Here is a 26382-nt window from a genome sequence, read left to right on the forward strand (position 1 = left end):
TTGTTATGACCCATCCATGAATTGGGCTACAAGGTATATAAACATGCTAGCTGCTTGCCCTTCCAAGTTCTCAGATCTGCTCTAGTTATATTTAAAAAGTTTTGTGAAATCTCAGCGAAGGTAAAATTGCTTTCCGACAACTGCTGCTATGTTGAGAGTCTCCCCTCAGATATCTCACTAAACCAGGGCACATCGGCTCACCTCTTGTTTACAGGCTATCTCTAAATGTTGGTCTTCACCTGACCATAGACTTCCAGTCTCCCACTTGGCCAACAAGAATACCGAACCACACACTTGAGCAAGACTTCAGGTATTTTGTGTATGTGTTGACAAGATCATTGGATGCCCTTCTCAGCACTCATTCACTCCTGCTAACCACCCTCCTGACCTCAACACGTTGGCTGGCCACACCCAGGGACTCTGCCAAGCCCCTTCTGCCCACACAGTCTCCGGTCCTGGCTTCTCCTAGTTCATCCTGTTCCCTGTCACCCATAACATAAAGGGAGAGTGGATCTAGAAGGGCCAGGCCTCACAACAGGTAGCACATGGTGGGCTCCATATGCTGGAAGAAGCCGGTGACAGCAAGACAGAGGTGCCTCTTCTCCAAGTCGTTTCTAGGAATAGGCCTTAAACCCTGACCTGTTTTCTGCCTGGAAGCTCTATTTTTGTTTTGTCTTATTTTGGGTGGTAGGGAGGGGGAGAAGAACGTTAGGATAATGCTGCTCGCCAAGAGTTGTGACTACTCATAGGTGGTTTCACGTTTTCACTCCTAATTGTTTGTTCCCTTCATTTCATATTGCTCAGTCTCCATTTCAGTTTTCACTGCTGATGCTCACTTATTCTTTACTTCTAAGGTGAAAGAACAGAGAGCTACAGACCTTTTCTCCGCCCAGAGAACAGGCTGCAATATCCTTGTGGACAGTTTGTCTTATGCAATTATAACCACATAATACCATGTCTTCTATATAATAGCCATTAAATATATACCTTGCCTACACTAACTCATGACTATTTTTATGACATTGAGCAAACAAGCTATGCCTGCTGTTTTTGCTTCCTCACCTGTTTCATTCTTTCTTCAACCAGGCTTTTACACTATGCCCCGAGCCTACTTTTACTAAAGTCACCAAGGACCTTTTATATTCAATGGATACCTAAATTCCATGGCACTGTATGCTGCTTACCTTGAACTTTCCCTTCCCTTGGCTTTCAGGCCTCCGAGCTCTCCTGGCCTCTGCTCCTCCAGTGGCTCTTTCTTGGACTCCTTTTTATCTCGTCTTCCACTGTTTCTCCAAAGTTGGTAGCCCCCAGAATTCTGATGTATCACTCCTCCCATCTCACTTTCATGCTTTTTTCAGTTCATCTTTACCTAAGTCTTTGACTAGACTCATGACTCCCAAGCTACATTTCCAGCTCTCACTTCTCTCCTGAGTCCTGAGCCTGTATCTCTAACTACCTTACTTGACAGCAGTACTACCAGGGCAGCTTCTCAGTACCGAAACTTAATGACACTTGGTTTTTTCTTTGCCCTCCCAATCTGGCCCCTTCTCCTGAATTCCCTATCTTAGTTCATGATGTCACTATTCACCTGGCCATCCAGGTTAAAAAAACTTTAATTCACTTATAATCCATGGTGTCATAAGAAATTATCATCTAGAAAACATAAAAGTGAGCACGTCACATTCTCAAATAATGACTTCCATTGCCTAACTATTATCTGTTAGCTGCTTTCTTTCAGCATGAGGTGCTCCATGCAATGGGACTCCCACCCACTGCCAGCATATCATCTCCTCCCACAACCCTGGACACCCTGTGCTCGAGTCACACTGCATCTTTCTCACTTTCTCATATACAGCTCTATTTTAGTACATCACACTTTAGACTGAAATTTTTTTTATCTATCAGTGTGTCTCTAACTAGAATGGGAGTTCCCCCAAGTAGAAACTGTGCTTCAGTATCTTTTATTCCCAGAGCTTGAGTTAGTGACTGGCAAACAGTAGGCACTCAAACATGTGCCAGATGAATGAATTAAAGACACATCTACAGAGAAATACGAAGTATTTCTGAAGCAAACAATTCACCTCCCTGAACCACCCTGAAATTAATATTTTAGTTCTTCAGTTCTAAGAAATGTACATATACATGCACACACCTCTCACCAGGTTTCAAAAACTGGTCATTAACATTGTTGCATTACAGTTTTAGGGTCAATACTTATAAACTATATTGATTTTTATAGGAAAGATTAAGTGTTCAAAATAAATTTAACCAAATGTCTCTACATATTCTGCTTAAGTTAATAAAATAAGGACTAAGAAAATAATGGAACAATAAAAATAGTATATATTTAAAACAGTTATTTTGGGAAGAACAGCTAAATATATTATTGAAATGTAAATTCTTGAGATTAGTTTTAAAGGCTTTGAAATAACTGAAACATAGTTTTTTAAAGTTCTTCTACACTAGGCTTAAGCAATTTACCTACCTAGGATTAAATAACAGAAAATGAACAAAAACGTTTATGATAAAAAGAAAAATGTAAAGTCAAAATTTCTGATAAAAGCATGCATATACATGAAGTATGGAAGACATATACAAGCTTAGGCAAATGCTAAGGTGTTTTAAATAATAGGGTAATGAAATTTCTGAGCATCCTAACAAGACAGGAAATTAAAAAACAATAGATAGGGAAAAATAAAATAATAATAGAGTAAACTAACTATTGCACAGATTTCAGAAATCTGAATGGTAATTTCTGTAACTGTATAAAAACCATCTGAGCTCCTTAACCTATCCCTTGATCGAGCTGACAATACACACAATGTTAAAATATCAAATATCTACTTTCAGATCAAAAGTCATAAAGCCTTTACAAAAGTAATATTGTCTCTCAAAAATATATATAATAAATATATGCCAGTTATTGTTATGCTCTTTGATGGCAATAAGTGAAATCAACATTATTATGTGGAATACAAAGTCTCATCTTCATCCCAAGTTGTAAACAACACACAGAACCCCAGTCGCAGATACAGGTAAAAGTTCTCACTAAATTAAAAAAATTAGCCAGTAATGAGCTGTTGATTATAGAGAGCTAGAAACTGGATACTATTCTCCTAGAGACTGGTAGCTAAACACAAAAGAAAAGAATCTGTAGACCTCTCAGTGCTTTAGAAACCAGGGTCCCTGACCAAAGCAGTGATTTAATTTCATGGCTGCTAGGTACAGATAGCTGACATTACTAAATGCTACTCTAATATCAACTTGTTAAATGTGAATCCAGACTCAGCATATCAGAATACTAACCCAGACTAACTGGAGTCATGGGAAATATTTTGGGAGCTGTTTATTTATAAATGAGTTACAATATACCACTATAATTAGATTAATATATAATTATTGATAAACACAGGATTATTTCTAAAACCCTGTTATTGTTGTCACTGCTATGTTTAGAAAAAACAACATTACTATTTTCCTCTTAAAACAAGCCCTTGATTTACCACTAAACAATTAGATCAATTTAGATCCAGTATGTGTTAAATGTAATGGTCCTATATTGTTTACAACTCTTGTATAAACAGTTGTTTAATAAACATTAAAAGGAGGAACAATTTAAAGCTCTCCAGCAAATGACACACTTCTGAACTATTTTATAATCCAATAATCTATCAAAAAAAATAGAATCTGCAGAAAGCTAGGCATTTGGCTGTCACAAAAAAATATTTAAGTTAGCTTACCTAATTTTAAATAAAGCCAATAAAAGTGTATCTTTTAGCCACGCAAAAGACAGTCACACTTTTTAAAAAAACATTAAAAATACCATGTTTTCAAAAGCATCAACAACAACAAACTATAATATTACCACAAAATCAACTATTTAAAGGATATTTCTAGAAATATTTCTAGGTTAATTTTTCCTTTCAGGTTAATTATTTCATTAAATGTAAAATAAATTTACAAGGTACATGTCATAAAATTAGCAAACTATCAATGAATTTCTTCATAGTATCACTTAATTGCTTTTTTTTAGAAGACAAGACAACTGAATGGATTATAATCTCCTAACAGCTGGTGTTTTAAAAGTTTTGTAAATGGAGTTAATAATTCTAAAACATACATCAGAATTTGAAATGTGATCTTTATTCATCCTCAGTAAAGTAGCTGCTTATATTAACATCTGGGCATTGGATAATAAGAATTATATTTATCAGACTTCAAAAGAGAGAAAACAAACTAGCAATTACTTAATATTTTATTTGCCCAGAAGTGTTAAAAGAATCTTTAATATTGATTGATATTGTTATATAAACACAGATAAACAGATAAGTTTTTTTCTCCAAAACTATTATGTACTGTCATCTAGAATTGGTTTAGTCAGAAACATTTTTTTCATTTCCAGAAATCTGGCAAGATCTTCCAAATACAGAAATTTAAAAAATCTATTTAAGTTCAAAACACTTAAAATACTTTGGAAAGGCCAAATTACATTAAAAAACTGTTTTGGCTAAGATTCACTAGAGTTAAATTACTAATATAATAAAGCAAAATTACCAAAATAACAAATTAATTGGGTAATTAGAGAATTATGGAGAATACCTAGCAATTGAAACCAAATTTAAAAATACAAAATTTAGAATATTGTTGAGTGAGTTACATTTTAGAAGGCACACTTAACTGGTAGCTAAAGAAAAATAGGGTGGAAACAAAATTCCTGTGGTTAAGGGTATACACAAATGCAGATAACATTTATTTTTCCTCTGCTTTAAACATTCAGCATAACAGTTTTTATCGATGATCAAATAAATATATGTATTTTAAAGAAACATTTTCTCTATGTTCATTTATAAGAAGATTTTCACGTTTTTATGTAGACTTTTTACTGTTTAATACTTTGAGTGGCTTTCTGTATTTTACTTTTTTTCACAATGCTTAAGGAGGGGAGAATACCAAATGAACATTTTTGAAAGTAGGAATAAAATATGGAGTTAGACATTAAAATACCATGCCACTTGAGGGGAAAACATATGAAGGCAAAATGTTATCAAATAAATTATTATTTATAGCTTGTTTTTATGTGATAGAAATGTTTTATGGCTTAAATCACTTTGGAAAGTTTTTTTTAATACATATTTTCTACATTGATAAAATAACAAATAGAGCGAAAAACTACTGGGCATTTTTTCAGATTTACAAATATAAAGTTCATGACTACACAGTGCTTGCTAGCTAAGGACCAAGAAAATATATAAAGCTGCCAAGTTATAATAAATTTTAACCAAATATTTCATAGAGCCATTCTAGTATAAAATAACATTTACCAAGACCAAAGGAGACTTACCTTACAAGAATGCTGTAAAGAATTAGACAGTTCATTTGTGAAATCTCTGTTGCTGTCTCTTGTTAAATTATCAACTTTACCTTCATTTCTAGATGCAAACTTTATGAGTAATTGAGATGGTCCCCCCTTAGAACAACTGTGCTTAAGGCTGGATAAACAGGAAACATTTGGATAAGTTCCTCCCAATGAAATACTTCTTTGTAAAAGAGCATGGTTTTTGTTTATCTGTAAATGTGGTCTTTCCAACTGTCCATTGATATTTATTTGATAATCTACATTTTGGGAAGATGGTAAACATGCAGATGTCCTGTGCATAAGCTTAATATACTCTGAATCAGAATTAAGCTTAATTTCTGACATCTCTGGTCTACAATCACCATTTGCTGTTTCACAATCTAATGCAGTTGCTTTTTGTTGGCTGAAATGCACTGAAACGCAAGAATATCCTTCAGATGACTTTTCACAGACAGTCTGATTTGGACTATTATTTGCAATAACAATTTTCTTTTGTAATGAGCTGTGAAGAGGTCGTATGTCTCTTACTTCTCTGGGAGTACAGATTGTTTTAGATAACCGAAGTCCATTGACAGCTGTTGAAAGAAATCCCTTAGCACTACTGCCATCTTCATTGTGGGCAATTTCACTAGGAGAAATAATAAACTGGTGTGAGGTCTGATAGGATCCTTTGCTTGGAGGAGTACCTGTACTTGTTAGAGAAGTTGGTGGGGTATTTGAAGGACTCCTAGGAAAAATGACTAAGGATGAACAACGTTTTAGTGGAATTTTCAAGTTCCTGCTCACTGGCAATTTCATAATCTCTAGTCCACGATCCAGGTCATGCTGGACAAAGGGAACTGTACTTCTACTTCTCGAAAAAATTTCACATGGAGTAGTATTCCTGTTTGGCAAACTTCTATTGGAGATGCTGTCAGAAGATGAATTTCCACCAAAAAAGGTATCATCAGTTGGTGGAAAAATATAACCACTGCTATCACTGATGATACTGTTGGTGTATGAACCTCCACTGGTGACACTTGTGCATGACCCATAATCACTACCGTTGCTGCTATAAGACCCATTCTCACTGGCTGAGAAGTGACTAAGGCTACCACTGCAAATGGCAGGACTGCTCAAGAGGTTACCATCACCCACAGCATTCAGTTCATTATCAACCACAGCACTGCCATCCTTCAAGACACAAGTAAATGAAGCATCATCACCATCAGCTAAGACATTGCCAGACTGAAGACATCCACTGTACCTTGTTGGCTGTAGTGAAATCTGCAGACAGCTGCTCTTTTTATTAACATTTTCAGGTGAAGGAACAGATGATACTTCCTGAGACTTAACGTTTTCCTTTATTAACGGAGGTAGTGTAGCCTGTCTGGGAGTCAGCTTCATTTGAACCGCGTTAGACGTTGAAATCCGTGTTGGTCTCATGAAGCACATGTGAACACTGCTATCCGAATCATCTCCAGAGGTTTCTGACACAGGATAAGTATTGCTTCTTCTGGCTGCAAAGTGCAATCGTAAGCTTTGTGCCATTTGTTCTCATTTCCAAACATGTTAAGGGCTGAAAGTCATAACAAAGATCTCTGTCGGTAGACAGGCTAGAAGCAGCTGCACTGCATCGAAAGAAAAAATCATTTGTGGTGCCTAAAAGAGCTCAGAAGTCGTAGTCTTTATCCTAAGTAAAACCTTAGAGACCAGATATCACAGAAAGAAAAAGACGGCCCATTCCCGAGACTGACGTTTCCAAAATGTCTTGAATCGTCTGTAGTCAAAATGCCTTCACTTACAAAGCACTTGATTTCCAGCGACCTTTAAGCTGAGCTCAGCTGCAGCACACTGCCTCAAACACTGCCAACCTTGTTTCAATTATACCTTCTCCAATTTGCATGAATGAGTAACACAAGAACAACAATCTTCTAGCATTTCAAGTTGAAACAGTATTTTTTCACTCCAGCTCTACTAAATGAACATTTAACTCTGTGAATCACGGTGCCTATGCTTTCTCCAGCAGAGTTTGACCACTAATATTTTTACCCATAGGGATAGAATTACAGGAAGTTGGTAGGAATGAAACTCCATGTAATTGAGTATCAAATCAAGGATTGAATTTCCAAACAGTCAATTTAGTAAACATAGAAATCTAGTCAATTTAGTCAATTTAGTCAACATAGAAAGGAATATAGACTGTTAATATTTTTTAAATGAGTAAATTCAAACATGTATAAATTTGGAAATACCAAAACTTTGAGGTGAATTAAAACTTGCATTAAATCCAAAAGATAAATATTTTAGCTTCCAAAACACTACGTACTTATAAATAGTGAAAGCTGAAGGATCAAAATACAAAATTAGCCTAGTAATACTACTGCAAAACTTGAGCATACGTCTGAGGAAAAAAAAGTTTCAGAGAAGCTGTCACCAAGCATTTTCTCCTGTAATTTTAAGACTTTTCCAGCCAAGCAGTACAGCCTTTAAATGATGCCATTTATATTTTGACTATTAAAACTCTGCCAAGAAATAGCCTAAGCAAACATTCCATTAAAAATATATGCAGATTAGACAGAAAAACTATCCCCCAATATAGTTTGAGCACACAAGATATTTTATTCCACTGTCTCTGCAATTCATTCACTTAAGAGAGTGTTGTGGTAGGTAAAGAAGTCTAAAAAGGATTTAACACATCAAATAAACATATCTCAATGCCAATTCTGTTCTGAAAAACTCTAAGAGCTCTTTGCTGGCCCCTACTGGTGCATTGAAACAATTCATTTAGTTGTTCGATATCTGTGAAGAAGTATAAACCATGCTGCATATTTCTTGATATAAACAAAGTACATACTTGTTTACATTTTTGAGTACTAGGACTGCCCTAGAGGTGGAATTACTTACCCACTGCTGATAAAGCTCCTGCAGAAGAGAACAGTAGACTGTTTGTCCTTTTAGACGTTGTGATTTTGTATATGTATTTTTCTGCTTTGTATTTATTTAACCTTTACTTTATTTTCAGTTTACTAGGTAACAGAAGTTTAATATTTTAATTTCTCCCCTAAATATCATAGACCAAGGTTGGTATTCTATTTGAAAGAAACAAATTTATTTTAAAATAATACTCTAGGGTATATTTAAACCCCTTACCTGAATTTTACAGCTGGAACTCCAGTAATAAATATATACTGGCTCATTCATAGGAAAGTAAAAAGTAAAATAGTTCAGTTGTTTACACCACATGGTACTACACCCAAGTTGTATTTTTCTAAGTAAAAGCAAATATGTAAAACATATACTTGCACTTTGTTTAAAAAAGAAAACTTAAGATAGATCTGTTCTCAATCACAATTTTCTAAACAGTGTTTTTAATCAATTAAGAGGACAAAATAGAAATACGGAATTTACTAAATTCTATTTCTGACTAGAATGAGATAGTACTATGTTTTAGAATGGGTACAATTATAAACTTAGTAATAAAATTATTATGCTATTTTGCTTTTGTATAATCAACTTTATGATTTTATAGACTTCAGTACATATTCCCTTATAATCTTGTTTCTTTAAGAAGCAAGAGTCCTAGTCTTTTCACTATACCTTCAAATAACTACAGCAGCTTTCCTTCCTGAATTAAGTTAGGAATCTAATGACTCAAAAAATGGATCACTTCTAATAAGCTGATCAATGAGATTAAACTGCTCATGTCTATGGCCTAAAACTTCCAGTTACTAAGCAAATCTCCTCTGGGTTTTTTTTTTTTATTTTTAAATTTTATTTATTTTTTATACAGCAGGTTCTTATTAGTCATCAATTTTATACACATCAGTGTATACATGTCAATCCCAATCGCCCAATTCATCACCCCCCCACCCCCTCACTGCTTTCCCCCCTTGGTGTCCATACATTTGTTCTCTACATCTGTGTCTCAATTTCTGCCCTGCAAACCGGTTCATCTGTACCATTTTTCTAGGTTCCACATATGTGCGTTAATATATGATATTTGTTTTTCTCTTTCTGACTTACTTCACTCTGTATGACACTCTCTAGATCCATCCACGTCTCTACAAAAGACCCAATTTCGTTCCTTTTTATGGCTGAGTAATACTCCATTGTATATATGTACCATATCTTCTTTATCCATTCGTCTCTATATGGACATTTAGGTTGCTTCCATGACCTGCCTATTGTAAACAGTGCTGCAATGAACATTGGGGTGCATGTGTCTTTTTGAATTGTGGTTTTCTCTGGGTATATGCCCAGTAACGGGATTGCTGGGTCATATGGTAATTCTATTTTTAGTTTTTTAAGGAACCTCCATACTGTTCTCCATAGTGACTGTATCAGTTTACATTCCCACCAACAGTGCAAGAGGGTTCCCTTTTCTCCAAACCCCCTCCAGCATTTCTTGTTTGTAAATTTTCTGATGATGTCCATTCTAACTGGTGTGAGGTGATACTTCATTGTAGTTTTGATTTGCATTTCTCTAATGATTAGTGATGTTGAGCAGCTGTTCATGTGCTTCTTGGCCATCTGTATGTCTTCTTTGGAGAAATGTCTATTTAGGTCTTCTGCCCATTTTTGGATTGGATTGTTTGTTTTTTTAATATTGAGCTGCATGAGCTGTTTATATATTTTGGAGATTAATCCTTTGTCCGTTGATTCATTTGCAAATATTTTCTCCCATTCTAAGGGTTGTCTTTTTGTCTTGTTTATGGTTTCCTTTGCTGTGCAAAAGCTTTGAAGTTTCATTAGGTCCCATTTGTTAATTTTTCTTTTTATTTCCATTACTCTAGGAGGTGGATCAAAAAAGATCTTGCTGTGATTTATGTCATAGAGTGTTCTTCCTATGTTTTCCTCTAAGAGTTCTACAGTGTCCAGTCTTACATTTAGGTCTCAAATCCATTTTGAGTTTATTTCTGTGTATGGTGTTAGGGAGTGTTCTAATTTCATTCTTTTATATGTAGCTGTCCGGTTTTCCCAGCACCACTTGTTGAAGAGACTGTCTTTTCTCTATTGTATATCCTTGCCTCCTCTGTCATAGATGAGTTGACCATAGGTGCGTGGGTTTTCCTCTGGGTTTTCTATCTTGTTCCATTGATCTATTTCTGGTTTTGTGCCAGTACCATGTTGTCTTGATTACTGTAGCTTTGTAGTATAGTCTGAAGTCAGGGAGTCTGATTCCTCCAGCTCGGTGTTTTTCCCTCAAGACTGCTTTGGCTATTTGGGGTCTTTTGTGTCTCCATACAAATTTTAAGATTTTTTGTTCTACTTCCATAAGAAATGTCATTGTTAATTTGATAGGGATTGCACTGAATCTGTAGATTGCTTTGGGTAGTATAGTCATTTTCACAATATTGATTCTTCCAATCCAAGAACATGGTATATCTCTCCATCTGTTGGTATCATGTGTTGATTGCTTTGGGTAGTATAGTCATTTTCACAATATTGATTCTTCCAATCCAAGAACATGGTATATCTCTCCATCTGTTGGTATCATCTTTAATTTCTTTCATCAGTGTGTTATAGTTTTCTGCATACAGGTCTTTTGTCTCCCTAGGAAGGTTTATTCCTAGGTATTTCATTCTTTTTGTTGCAATAGAAAATGGGAGTGTTTCCTTAATTTCTCTTTCAGATTTTTCATCATTAGTGTATAGGAATGCCAGAGATTTCTGTGCTTTAATTTTGTATCCTGTTACTTTACCAAATTCATTGATTAGCTCTAGTAGTTTTCTGGTGGCATCTTTAGGATTCTCTATGTATAGTATCGTGTCATCTGCAAATAGTGACAGCTTTACTGCTTCTTTCCCAATTTGGATTCCTTTTATTTCTTTTTCTTCTCTGATTGCTGTGGTTAGGACTTCCACAACTATGTTGAATAATAGCGGAGAGAGTGGACATCCTTGTCTTGTTCCTCATCTTAGAGGAAATGCTTTCAGGTTTTCACCATTGAGAATGATGTTTGCTGTGGGTTTGTCATATATGGCCTTTATTATGTTGAGGTAGGTTCCCTCTATGCCCATTTTCTGGAGAGTTCATCATAAATCGGTGTTGAATTCTGTCAAAAGCTTTTTCTGCATCTATTGAGATGATCATATGGTTTTTATTCTTCAATTTGTTAATATGGTATATCACATTGATTGATTTGCACATATTAAAGAATCCTTGCATCCCTGGGATAAATTCCACTTCGTCATGGTGTATGATCCTTTTAATGTGTTGTTGGATTCTGTTTGCTAGTATTTTTTTGAGCATTTTTGCATCTATATGCATCAGTGATATTGGTCTGTAATTTTCTTTTTCTGTAGTATCTTTGTCTCATTTTGGTATCAGGGTGATGGTGACATCATAGAATGAGTTTGGGAGTGTTCCTTCCTCCACAATATTTTGGAAGAGTTTGAGAAGGATGGGTGTTAGCTCTTCTCTAAATGTCTGACAGAATTCACCCGTGAAGCCATCTGGTCCTAGACTTTTGTTTGTTGGAAGATTTTTAATCACAGTTCCAATTTCGTAACGTGATTGGTCTGTTCATATTTTCTATTTCTTCCTGGTTCAGTCTTGGGAGGTTATACCTTTCTAAGAATTTGTCCGTTTCTTCCAGGTCGTCCATTTTATTGGCATACAGTTGCTGGTAATAGTCTCTTAGGATGCTTTGTATTTCTGCAGTGTCTGTTGTAACTTCTTTTTCATTTCTAATTTTATTGATTTGAATCCTCTCCCTCTTTTTCTTGATGAGTCTGGCTAATGGTTTATCAATTTTGTTTATCTTCTCAAAGAACCAGCTTTTAGTTTTATTGATCTTTGCTATTGTTTTCTTTGTTTCTAATTCATTTATTTCTGCTCTGATGTTTATGATTTCTTTCCTTCTGCTAACTTTGGGATTTGTTTGCTCTTCTTTCTCTACTTCCTTTAGGTGTAAGGTTAGATTGTTTATTTGAGATTTGTCTTGTTCCTTGAGGTAGGCTTGTATAGCTATAAACTTCCCTCTTAGAACTGCTTTTGCTGCATCCCATAGGTTTTGGATTGTTGTGTTTTCATTGTCATTTGCCTCTAGGTATTTTTTGATTTCTTCTTTGATTTCTTCAGTGATCTCTTGGTTATTTAGTAACGTAGTGTTTAGCCTCCATGTGTTTGTGTTTTTTACGTTTTTTCCCCTGTAATTCATTTCTAATCTCCTAGTGTTGTGGTCAGAAAAGATGCTTGATATGATTTCAATTTTCTTAAATTTACTGAGGCTTTATTTGTGACCCAAGATGTGATCTATCCTGGAGAATGTTCTGTGTGCACTTGAGAAGAAAGTGTAATCTGCTGTTTTTGGATGGAATGTCCTATAAATATCAATGAAATCTATCTGGTCTATTGTGTCATTTAAAGCTTCTGTTTCCTTATTTAATTTCATTTTGGATGATCTGTCCATTGGTATAAGTGAGGTGTTAAAGTCCCCCACTATTATTGTGTTACTGTCAATTTCCTCTTTTACAGCTGTTAGCAGTTGCCTTATGTATTGAGGTGCTCCTGTGTTGGGTGCATATATTTATAATTGTTATATCTTCTTCTTGGATTGATCTCTTGATCATTATGTAGTGTCCTTCCTTGTCTCTTGTAACATTCTTTATTTTAAAGTCTATCTTATCTGAGATGTGTATTGCTACTCCAGCTTTCTTTTGGTTTCCATTTGCATGGAATATCTTTTTCCATCCCCTCACTTTCAGTCTGAATGTGTCCCTAGGTCTGAAGTGGGTCTCTTGTAGACAGCATATATATGGGTCTTGTTTTTGTATCCATTCAGCAAGCCTGTGTCTTTTGGTTGGAGCATTTAATCCATTCATGTTTAAGGTAATTATCAATAGGTATGTTCCTATTACCATTTTCTTAATTGTTTTGGGTTTGTTTTTGTAGGTTCTTTTCTTCTCTTGTGTTTCCCACTTAGAGAAGTTCCTTTAGCATTTGTTGCAGAGCTGGTTTTGTGGTGCTGAATTCTCTTAGCTTTTGCTTGTCTGTAAAGCTTTTGATTTCTCCATGGAATCTGAATGAGATCCTTGCTGGGTAGAGTAATCTTGGTTGTAGGTTCTTCCCTTTCATCACTTTAAGTATATCATGCCACTCCCTTCTGGCTTGTAGAGTTTCTGCTGAGAAATCAGCTGTTAACCCTATGGGAGTTCCTTGTATGTTATCTGCCATTTTCCCCTTGTTGCTTTCAATAATTTTTCTTTGTCTTTAATTTTGGCCAATTTGAATACTATGTGCCTTGTTGTGTTTCTCCTTGGGTTTATCCCGTATGGGACTCACTGTGCTTCCTGGACTTGGGTGGCTATTTCCTTTCCCATGTTAGGGAAGTTTTCGACTATAATCTCTGCAAATATTTTCTCTGGTTCTTTCTCTCTCTCTTCTCCTTCTGGGACCCCTATAATGCGAATGTTGTTGCGCTTAATGTTGTCCCAGAGGTCTCTTAGGCTGTCTTCATTTCTTTTCATTCTTTTTTCTGTTCCGCAGCAGTGAATTCCCCCATTCTGTCTTCCACGTCACTTATCCGTTCTTCTCCCTCAGTTATTGTGCTATTGATTCCTTCTAGTGTATTTTTCATTTCAGTTATTGTATTGTTCATCTCTGTTTGTTTGTTCTTTAATTCTTCTAAGTCTTTGTTAAACATTTCTTGCATCTTCTCGATCTTTGCCTCCATTCTTTTTCCGAGGTCCTGGATCATCTTCGTTATCATTATTCTGAATTCTTTTTCTGAAATGTTGCCTATCTCCACTTCATTTAGTTGTTTTTCTGGGGTTTTATCTTGTTCCTTCATCTGGTACATAGCCCTCTGCCTTTTCATCTTGTCTATCTTTCTGTGAATGTGGTTTTTGTTTCACAGGCTGCAAGATTGTAGTTCTTCTTCCTTCTGTGTCTGCCCTCTCCTCCTTTGGTTGTTAATATAAAATGAACCAGATACATGTTTTCTCTTTGGTAAGCTTCACTATAAGCATCAGTTTCATGTCCCCTAACTAGACTGTACGCTTACAGAGTGTGAGGACCGCAACTAAACATTTCTTCTGATCCTCTTGAGCTCATGCTGGGCACAATGCAAGCACTAAGTAACACCAGGGAGGAGGTTGGGTGGATCCAGCTACTACTTCTAAAGAAATATCAAAAAGTACTCCACCTGGACAGGAAGGAAGGATGCTTGAAACATTTGCAAAGAGGGTTTCAGCCAAGGAAAAGTAAGAAAATCAAATGCACTTCCTAGCACTCTAGTCTGAGTTTAAATTCTCGGAAGGCTGAACAGTTTGCATTACTGGCTCTGGTCTGGGACTGCATAGGATCTGCACCACTATTAGAGCAGTTATGTGTACAACCTGGAGAGCCTGGGTAGAACGTAGCCCTTCAGCCAAACAGATGCCAAGAGAGTAGCATCAACCCTAACTTCAAGCAGAGAAGAGCTGGAGAGTAGTGGCAGGCCTCACCTGGAAGGAGTCTATGCAAATCCTATAGAATTTCACATTCTGGAATGAAACAGATAATATCCTAGGATTAGACTGAAGCTCAGGACCTCACATTCTGAGATATTTGGTTATTGATTATCTTCACAGAAAATAATGTGATTACCTACATGCTATGGACAGGCTCTGGATAATACTAATCGTTGACTGCAACTTTGAAGGCCAATATCCACTGTGATGGTTAACTGCATGTGTTGACTTGGCTAAGCTATTTTGCCCAGCTGATGGGTCAAACACTGAACTAGATGTTGCTATGAAGCTATTTTTTAGATGTGATTAGCATTTAAATCTGTAGATTTTGAGTAAAGCAGAATGCCCTCCATAATGTGGTGGCTCTCATCCAATCAGTTAAAGGCCTTAAGAGCAAAGACAGGTTTCTGGAAGCAGCAATTCTGCCTCAAGACTATAACACAGAAACCCTGCCTTAGTTTCCAGCTTGCTGCCCAGCACTGCAGATTTCAGATGCATTAACTCTTACCTGAATGTGCAACCTGCCAGAACCACCTCATAGATTTCAGACTTGCCAGCTTCCACTATCATGTAAAGCAATTCCTTAAAGTAAATCAATCCCCCCCCACCTCATTATCTCTCACTCTCTCATTCTGTGTGTGTGTGTGTGTGTCCTATTGGTTCTGTTTCTCTGGAAAACCCTGACTAATACAACCACTGAACTTGAGAAGCACAGCATCTCCGCCTGGAATATGGAATATAGGCGTCTCCTAAAGCTTCAGAGGCTGTAGGCATGCAGACATAGCTCTTGGGTAGTGACACAGAAGCACTAACTTTTGCACTGGTGGGTAGAATTCATTTAAAGGCACATCATTCTCAAATGTCCCATCACCATCAACATCACCACCACCACAACCATCACCAAACTATGACAGTTTTAACCCCCAGCTTCTTAAAACTGGCTGAAAAAATATCACTTATATTGCAAATATCTTCCAGATGACTAGAAATACTTTTTCCTTAAAAGTGTACCTGTGCTCTTTGCTGTACATTTCCAAAGAGAATCTGCTAGGAAAAGGATGCACTTCTAATTTAGTTGTGAATGCTACAGGATAAAATGACATTTACAGTGCGTAGGCCAATTTACTGCTACACAATCAAGCCTGTTATTCCATCAATGGCTATAGTTTCTATGACATCTCAGGTGATCTGTACCCTTGAATTACCTGCTAGGACTAACAACAAATCAGAGCATTAGAATGATGAGCACCACTCTGTTCTAATTATTTCTTGTTCCCTTTTGCTAGTAAAGTGAGCTTCTTAAGAAAAACTACATTTCTAATGCATAGCAGAGTATCTAACACAGTAGATGCCCGAAATGGCATACTGTAGTTAACACACAAAATGTGATATCAGAGAACCACAAACGCATGATCCCATGAACGTTAAATAACACTTTGTATTAATGATGAAAAATTTTCTGAGTGCTTTGATAACTACTATCTCATTTTATTTTCATAATATATTTATCAGATAGGTAAGGCAAATACTGTTATTCCAATTTTTAAACATGAGAAAATATTTTCAGAAGGATTAAATAATCTGTCTAGGGTTATAAGCTAATGTACCAAATCACAAGCCAGACTACAAGTACTCCTGACTCCTTGGTATGGGGATCTATAATATCCTGTTAAGTGCATTATTTTCCTTTTGCTTTTAGAAATATTCCATTGTTAATATCAGAAGCAATGCTTTTTTTCTTTCGACATATCGTGACACCCAGTATAGTGCTCTATACATGGTAAATGGTCAAAGACTGTTAATGCACCAATCAGAGCATGATAAATATCAGTTTTGGCAATGAAGAGTCACACCATACTAAGATTATCAGCAAAAAAGACCAGATAACTATAAGCAGGGTGGAAAGCATAAACATGTCCTCCTTGTGGACAATATGCAAATAACTCAAATAAAATAGTTCACCAGTTATGTACCCAAGAATCAGGAAGAAATTCATATCAGTGTCACTAACAACAGGAAAAATAACACATGACCCAGCAATTCAACCCCAAAATATGAACCTTAGAGATACATTCATACACATATATCAGGAAACATAGCAAGAATGTTTATCAAATGGTTATAGCAAAAACCTAGAAACAACACTAATATCTATTAAGGAGGATAAATACATAAATTATGGTATTACAGCATTTGCAGATGAAGGGAAAACTATGCATCTGTAAAATGTCTTATTACAGATCGACATTACAAATATAACATTAAGCAAAAAGCATGTCACAGAGGAAAGTATGCAGAGTGCTACTATTCTAATAAAATCAAAAATATGAAAAAGGAAACTACTATGCTTTTAGGGATACATACATACATGATAAAAATTTTTAAGTAAGAAAGATAAACACACTTTTCAGGACAGTGGCTACTACTTGCAGGGGAAGAAAAGGACATGCTATTGGGGAGGAGTATGAGGGGTTTTGAAGATTTTGGTAATATTCTAGTTCTTAAGTTGAGTAATAAGTGTACAGATATTTATCTTATTATTTAAAATAAAGATTTATATTAAATATATTTTTTGTATGTCTATTTCATGATTAAAAAAACACCAATACTAAATTTCACCTGGTCCTATCTAGAAGGAAACCAGATCTATAGCGACAGAGGGAAAAAACAGAAGACATTCCCTATTCTATTAAAAACAAAAAGGCAAAAATACAAACAGAAAACAAAAAGCTCTGTGACTAACCAAATCTGATAAGCAAATCATCAACATCTGTCATTCAGCCTTACAAAATTAGATTGCCAGTTAGTGCTGAAGTCTCCCTTGGCTGCAAAAAAAGTACCTTTGCCTGTTATGATACTAACTAATGATTTCATCTGCAGTATCTTCAGTTACTAGTATAGTTATCACTTCTTGACAGAAAAAACAAAGTGTTATATAGTCCAACACTAAAAATAGATTCTTTAAAAAATCCCGTTTCTATGTTAGCTACAAAATGAATAAAACTGTTTAATTTCTTTTTTGGTGCTTCTGTTTGGTAACTGATAAGCTTTGAATATATAACACTGTTCTTACACCTTCATATTCAAATCTTACAGGTTTAAAATGTAAACGTAAGATGCTAAAAAGAAGGTTTGAAATAAAGTTCCAAAGAGACAAACTAGGAAAAGGATAGGATTTCAAGACAGTCTTTAGGAAATCAGGAATCAGAACTATCCTTTTATAAAAATAAAGTCAGGTTATATTTGCTTTTTGTCCCTCTAAGGGCTGGCAATCCTTCAGAGGACTTTACTTCATCGGTGTAGAGAGGATAGCTTTCCTTTGTAGAATAGTGGGGATAAGGGAGAGGATGGAATGTCATAACTGGATACAGGTAACCCCAAGAAATCCACTGGAGTGAGGAGGGGAAGGCTCCTGAGCCTGGGACTACTGACCAGGGTACAAGGATGAGTGTGAGGGAAGGCCAGTCAAAGAGGCTGACTTTCCTGCATCTCCTGCCACATCAGGCCTTGAGGAAGACCGTTGAATCTGCTGAGAACTGACAATCACAAGAGGTGCCTGGGAGAACAGAAGGGTAGAGAGTAGCACCAGGAAAGAGGGAAAAAAAAATTCTATCTGTCCACCATTTTGCCCAGAGTCTCCATAACCGTCCCAAAAGCATCCCTCACCTCACAGATCCCCAGCCCACTTTGCCTTGCTGCTCTACTGAAATATACCCTTGCTTCACATTTTACACTCATACAATAGAACTCACCAATCGATTTTCATCAAACACTTCAAAAAGAAGCCGGTGCTGCTGAGGGTGAACCTAAGTAAGAAAAAAACAACCTTTCTTTAAAAAGAAGTGAACATCGGAACTATATTCAATATCTTGTAATAACCTATAATGGAAAAGAATCTGAAAAATTATGTGTGTGTGTGTGTACTTTGCTGTACACCAAAAACCAACACAACATTGTAAATCAACTATACTTTTAATTAAAAAAAAGTGAACATCAACCCACAAACACTGAGAAATAAATGCTTGAAAATGTTACCATTTCCTAATTCCTGTTACTTACAATATATTTTAAATTACACAAGATACTTAATATATACAAAGCTCAGACCAGTCACAAGTCACCCATTTTCTAGTAATTTTTCCATAATGACAAAGTGGATTTGGTTGCTTATTTTTCCATTTTTTCTAAAATAGAATAAAAGAAAGTAAGATAAAATTTCTTTTTTTTTTTGGCCACACAGTTTATGGGATTTTAGTTCCCCGACCAGGGATAGAACCCACACCCTCCACAGTGAGAGCCTGGAGTCCTAACCACTAGACCTCCAAGAAATTCCTGAAAGTGAGATAAAATTTCAAAAAATTACATATTTACAAGCACTTAAAAATACAGATAAGATTTTAACTTATTATCAATTTTATGTACTCATTTTTTATTTATCAGGTTAGAAATACCCAAAGTGGATGTTGATTTTATGGAGACTAGTGTTCTGAATCCTTTTAGTAATGACTTGATAAAACCAATCTTGTTTATACTATATAAAGTACATAGGCAGTCAAAAAGTATACACTGAGTTTTCACTTACTGTTTATATCTTATAGCACGAGTAAAATTAACATGCAGTAATTTATTTTTCAAAGCCAATGCTTTCATTTTTGCTGAAATATTTCAATATCAAGTTAATATCTACTAAATATCAAACACAAAGAAAATCTTTAATAATTTGTTATACCAGAGATTAAGATGATGTATGAAACATTCTCACATTTAAGTTGATATTTTCTCTATGATAAATATATTACATTAAACACTGAGATATTTTAAAACTTTGGTTTACATGTCAAAAGTATCGACAGCCTTCAGAAAAAAGTCCTATATGTGTGACAAAGATATAGAGATACCTAACCCAATGTCCACTCTCCCTTATGTTCTTTTGAGAACATAATCCTATTTTACCTGCAACAAGTGCCTGGGGTCACCACACTGCAAAACTCTTGGGGAGAGGGGCATTAATTTTTTTTTAATTGAAGTATAACATAAATTCAGTAAAGTATAAAGTTTACTAACATTAAATATACAGCTTGATGACTTTTCATACATGTTAACTGTGTCATCATCACCCAGATCAAAATATGGAACACTCCATTCTATTTTATGTATTGTTTTCTATATGAACAGTGCCCTCTGAACTTGTTCAACACTGAGACTCTCAATAAGACTCTAAAAAAATTTCCCTTGGGCTTCCCTGGTGGTGCAGTGGTTGAGAGTCCACCTGCCGATGCAGGGGACATGGGTTCGTGTCCCGGTCCGGGAGGATCCCACATGCCACGGAGCGGCTGGGCCCATGGGCCATGGCCGCTGAGCCTTCGTGTCCGGAGCCTGTGCTCCGCAACGGGAGAGGCCACAACAGTGAGAGGTCCGCGTACTTCAAAAAAAAAAAAAGTTCCCTTGCACCCGGGGGCAACCAAAGAGGCCAACCTAGCAGCAGTCACTGGGTGGGACTTCTGGAAGAGCTCTTTCTTTCTTTCTTTAAAGATTGACTATACTTTTCTTTTTTAAAAATGTATGTATTTATTTATTTATTATTGGCTGCGTTGGGGCTTTATTGCTGTGCAGGCTTTCTCTAGTTGCAGCGAGCGGGGCCTACTCTTCATTGTGGTGTGCAGGCTTCTCACTGCGGTGGCTTCTCTTGTTGCAGAGCATGGGCTCTAGGTGTGTGGGCTTCAGTAGTTGTGGCACATGGGCTCAGTTAGTTGTGGCTCGTGGGCTCTAGAGCACAGGCTCAGACATTGTGGTGCACAGGCTTCGTTGTTCTGCAGCATGTGGGATCTTCCTGGACCACGGCTCAAACCCGTGTCCCCTGCATTGGCAGGCGGATTCTTAACCACTGCGCCACCAGGGAAGTTCCTGGGAGAGCTCTTTAAATGGGGCTGACTCAGCTGGGAGAGATGTCACTTTTGCCCTTTGTACTTCTTTTTCCTGTGTGGAACTTGGTTAGGACAGGTGGCACCCCTACAGTCATATTGTAACCATGGGGCAACTATGAGGACAGAAGCCCCAATTAAGGGCTAGATATGCCACGGGGATAGAAAAAACAGTGTTAAGACAATAATCTTTTCTAGGAGGATATAGAGGAAATTGGGGGGAGGAGATGACACTTGAGCTAAGACTTGAAAGATGGGAAGAATTTGAATAAGAAAATATAGATAATATTCACAGCAAGGAGATCACAGGAGGAAAGGCATGGGGGCAGAATGAGCATGTTGTAAGGAGATCAACTGATAAGAACATTTTTGTGTTAGAAAGTGGTAAGAAAAATTTGGTTAGTCAGGGTAGAGCCAGACTGAGGGCACTGATATCCAGAAAAGGAATTAAGACTTGATTGGTATGGAAGAAAATTAAGCTTTTAAATGAAAAACTGATACGATGTAGATCATATGTAAATATTATTTTGTCAGTGATACACAATAAATTGGACTAGAGAGAGACCCTGGAGTCCACAGAGACTGTGGCTCTAGTAACTCAGGTATGAAGTGATGAGAGCTTTGTCTGTGATGGTCCCAGTGAGACAAGGGAGGGAGACAAGAACATGAAAAATATTTTGAGGGAAAAAATAAAGTCTCAATGTCTAACAAGATACCTGGCAGACAATGTAGATGTTCAATGAATATTGCTAAGAAAATAGATATATGTGACTTGAATAGGCCTCTGCTGTCCTGGTTCAGACTATAATTAATAGCTTCCTAACAGGATGCTCTACCTCAACTATCTTACCTTTTAAATCTACCTTTTCTATTACAACTGGAGTGACCTACCTAAAAGATAGCTTAGGCCATCTTTACTGCCCTACTCAAAAGCTGTTCTTGGATTGATCCATTGATCTTTATGTAGTGTTCTTCTTTGTTCTGTGTAATAGTCTTTATTTTAAAGTCTATTTTGTCTGATATGGGAATTGCTACTCCAGCTTTCTTTTGATTTCCATTTGCATGGAATATCTTTTTCCATCTCCTTACTTTCAGTCTGTCTGTGTCTCTAGGTCTGAAGTGGGTCTCTTGTAGACAGCATATATATGGGTCTTGTTTTTGTATACATTCAGCCAGTCTATGTTTTTTGGTTGGAGCATTTAATCCATTTACATTTAAGGTAATTATTGATATGTATGTTCTTATTACTGTTTTCTTAATTGTTTTGGGTTTCTTTTTGTAGGTCTTTTCCTTCTCTTGTGTTTCTTGCCTAGAGAAGTTCCTTTAGCATTTGCTGTAAAGCTAATTTGGTGGTGCTGAATTCTCTTAACTTTTGCTTGTCTGTAAAGGTTTTAATTTCTCTGTCGAATCTAAATGAGACCCTTGCTGGGTAGAGTAATCTTGGTTGTAGGTTTTTCCCTTTCATCACTTTAAGGCAGTCCCTTCTGGTTTGCAGCGTTTCTGCTGAAAGGTCAGCTGTTAACCTTATGGGGATTCCCTTGTGTGTTATTTGTTGTTTTTCCCTTGCTGTTTTTAATATGTTTTCTTTGTATTTAATTGTTGATAGTTTTATTAATATGTGTCTTGGCGTGTTTCTCCTTGGATTTATCCTGTATGGGACTCTCTGTGCTTCCTGGACTTGATTAACTATTTCCTTTCCCATATTTGGGAAGTTTTCAACTATAATCTCTTCAAATATTTCCTCAGTCCCTTTCTTTTTCTCTTCTTCTGGAACCCCTATAATTCGAATGTTGGTGCGTTTAATGTTGTCCCAGAGGTCTCTGAGACTGTCCTCAATTCTTTTCATTCTGTTTTCTTTATTCTACTCTGCTGCAGCTATTTCCACTATTTTATGTTCCAGGTCAGTTATCTGTTATTCTGCCTCAGTTATTCTGCTATTGATTCCTTCTAGAGAACTTTTAATTTTATTTATTGTGTTGTTCATCATTGTTTGTTTGCTCTTTAGTTCTTCTAGGTCCCTGTTAAACGTTTCTTGTATTTTCTCCATTCTGTTTCCAAGATTTTGGATCATGTTTACTATCATTACTCTGAATTCTTTTTCAGGTAAACTGCCTACTTCCTCTTCATTTGTTTGGTCTGGTGCGTTTTTACCTTGCTCCTTCATCTGCTGTGTATTTCTCTGTCTTCTCATTTTGCTTAACTTACTGTGTTTGGGTTCTCCTTTTCACAGGATGCAGGTTTGTAGTTCCCGTTGTTTTTGGTGTCTGCCCCCAGTGGGTAAGGTTGGTTCAGTGGGTTGTGTAGGCTTCCTGGTGGAGGGGACTAGTGCCTGTGTTCTGGTGGATAAGGCTGGATCTTCTCTTTCTGGTGGGTAGGACCGCATCCGGTGGTGTGTTTTGGGGTGTCTGTGAACTTATTATGATTTTAGGCAGCCTCTCTGCTAATGGGTGGGGTTGTGTTCCTGTCTTGCTCATTGTTTGGAATGGGGTGTCCAGCACTGGAGCTTGCTCGTCGTTGAGTGGAGCTGGGTCTTAGCGTTGAGATGGAGATCTCTGGGAGAGCTCTTGATTGATATTACGTGGGGCCAGGAGGTCTCTGGTGATCCAATGTCCTGAAGTCGGCTCTTCCACCTCAGTGGCTCAGGCCTGACACCCAGCCAGAGCAACAAGACCCTGTCAGTCTCACAGCTCATTACAACTCCACAGCTGAGGGCAAGGGGTTTCTCTCAGCTCCAGGTTGCAGTGCTCCAGGTAAGTGTTCAGATTGGCTTGCCTCCCACAGACGTCCAGAGCAGTCTGGACAAAGCCACAGAGCATCTCATGTCTCACTCTCTGATCCTCCTTGCTCTATCGACTTTGGAGCTGTTGCCCCTGTTTCAATCATGAGGCTTTAGAGCTCTGTAGCAGATGCTATTAGAGCTCAGCCTGTCATCCCATGGATCCCTTCAGCATTTTTGTGCACACCTGCTCCCCAAGCATGTGCTCTCTCAACAGCAGCAACTGCATCTCCTTCAACCATCAGTTTTAATATATAAAATATAAATAACTAAAAATGTAACATGTAATTGTTGAATGTTTAGGTTTTTCATATATAGAAGCAAGAAATGATTAGCAGAGATCACAGATGTAGAAACAGAAAAACTGTCCCCAAAGAAAAGAGATACTTAAGAAACACCTTTAAAAACTGTAAGGTATATCCTTAGAAAAATTTGGGAAAGTCTTGCATCCATAAAGCTAAAATAGGGCACTATAAAAAGAGGCAAGGAGTGGTGTTGCAACTAAAAATAACTGCTGAATTCAAATATAAGCAATTTTAGGTAAATTTGCAGAAATCTCCCAAAATGTAGAGCAAAAAGCTAAGCTGATGGAAAATATGAGAGAAAATAAAAAGAGGATTTTCTGAACAGATTCAGTGAAAGAATTAAGCCCTAATGCCCTAAAACAGAGGTTAAGTAAGTTACAGCTTATGGACCAAACCCAGCCAGGCATTTGCTTGCTTTTTTTTTTTTTAAACAGCCCATAAGATAATAATTTTTTTTTACATTTTAAAATGGTTACCTTTTAAATGCCTATATAAGTACCTACACAGTAGCCTCAATCTTTGTCTCCTGCCTGTGTGACACCTAAAATATTTACTATCTGGCCCTTTATGAAAAAGTTTGCTGACTCCTGTCCTAAGACATTTACTGTATGTTATCTATTGCTTTATCTCATATATCTAGGATGGAACTCAGTAAGACCATCCTTGGAATATGTGAGGAAACTATCACTAAAATCATTTTCTGTGTTCTGTGGTTCACATGAGGAATTCTGACTGAGAAAGATAAGAATCAGTCTAGGTAACCCTGCACCCAACTAGCTGGAATCCCCAAACAATAATACAAACAGAGGGAAGGAAATTATTAAAGAAATTATTCACATGAAAATTTTCAGAGCTGAAGGGAAACAGTAGTCTTTAAATTGAAATGCTTATCAAAGGCCCAATACAATGACACTGTACACACAAGGTATAATACTGTGAAATTTTAAAACACCAGGGTAAAGATAAATCATCACATTTTTCACAGCGAGAGAAGGATCAACTCCAAAGGAACAAGAAGCAGCCTTTTCAATACCAATACCATGCTCAAAGTTGATAAAGCACTGTCTTCAAGTTTCTGAGGAAAAATGATTTTCAACCTAGACTCCTATGAGGGGCCAAACTACTGGCCAAACATAAGTTGGCTATCTACTACTCATCTATCATAGCTGGAAGTCAGTTTGGGACAGGGATGTGTGAGCTATTCAGCAGGATGGGAATAAGGGCCAGCATGACAAACAGAAACAGTTAAAGAGGGGTTACTTCTGGGAAGCAGGAATAGGAGGGGAGAGGTTGGGGCACCAGAGTCTATTGCTTTTTATTATAAGCCCCTTTATACTATCTCATTTTAAAGCTATGTGTGAATTCTTTGACGAGATGATTTTTTTTAATTTATTAAAAATAGGAGTAAAGCTATGGTCATAAAAATAGAGTTTACAGGGTCATATTTATAGGAAAGGTATAAGAAGAAGAAACAAAAATAAAAATATTGAGATAAGCTTTTTGAAAAATGTCTAAGTCTATAAACGCATAAAAGAGTAGAGGAAAAAAACCTTTCCAGAGGAGTAACCAAATTCTCAAAGAAGGACAAAGGTATTGACAAATGTCAATTTATTCTCTGGTATTCATAAAGAACCCAAAGTTATGCTCCTGGAAATTATGCTGGTGGTTGCAGGAAAAAAAACAATGCAGTCATACTTTTTAAAAAGCTTTATAAAGATATAATATATATACCATGTAACTGACCCACTGAAAATGCACAATTCAATGGTTTTTAGTATATTCACAGAGTATGCAACCACCCTCACAATTCTGGAACATTTTCATCACCTCAAAAAGAAGCCCCATGCCCTTGAGCAGTCACTCCTGATTTCCCAACTTCCTCAGTCTCAGACAACCTCTAATATATTTTCTGTCTCTATAGATTTGCCTATTACAGACATTTAATATGAGGAGAATCTTACAATATGTGGTCTTTTGTAACTGGCTTCTTTTACTTTGCATAATGTGTCCGAGGTTCACCCATGTTGTAGCATGTATCAGTACTTCATTCCTTTCTATAACTGAATAATATCCCACTGTATGTATATACCCCATTTTGTTTATCCATTCATTTGTTGATGGACCTATGGGTTGTTTCTACTTTTTTTTTTTTTTTTTGCGGTACGCAGACCTCTCACTGTTGTGGCCTCTCCTGTCACGGAGCACAGGCTCTGGACGCGCAGGCTCAGCGGCCATAGCTCACGGGCCCAGCCGCTCCGTGGCATGTGGGATCTTCCCGAACCGGGGCATGAACCCATGTCCCCTGCGTCGGCAGGAGGACTCTCAACCACTGCGCCACCAGGGAAGCCCTGTTTCTACTTTTTGACTATAATTAATAATGATGCTATGAGTATTCATGTACAAGTTTTTGTGCGGACATATGTGGTAAGTAGATTTTAAAATAAAAACTGTGTAAAAAGTAAAATGAAATAGATAAGTATTTTTACAAGCTTTAAGCATTATATAAATAGAAACTATCTTTGCATTTTTATCTACATATTTTATGTTTTTCTAATTTGTTTCTCTATACAGTTATTGCTTATCAACA

The 26382-nt window shown here is 36.7% G+C and overlaps 1 protein-coding gene across 5 annotated transcripts in view; it reads right to left on the reverse strand.

The window, feature by feature from the left end:
* NEDD4 (NEDD4 E3 ubiquitin protein ligase) overlaps positions 1-26382 on the reverse strand; it is a 155162-nt gene that overhangs the window by 97715 nt on the left and 31065 nt on the right. For 2 of the 5 annotated variants that reach the window (XM_082617087.1, XM_082617086.1), the window contains exon 1: positions 5342-7185. In XM_082617087.1, the coding sequence (XP_082473213.1) occupies positions 5342-6886 (1545 nt within the window). In that variant the 5' untranslated portion in view covers positions 6887-7185. Of the gene's footprint in view, positions 1-5341; positions 7189-18545; positions 18600-26382 lie in introns of those variants that run through there. The other 3 variants (XM_082617088.1, XM_082617089.1, XM_082617090.1) reach the window with 3 other exon arrangements.

Source organism: Mesoplodon mirus (genome assembly GCF_964341445.2).
Source record: "Mesoplodon mirus genome assembly, chromosome: 4".
NCBI classification, from domain to species: domain Eukaryota; kingdom Metazoa; phylum Chordata; class Mammalia; order Artiodactyla; family Ziphiidae; genus Mesoplodon; species Mesoplodon mirus.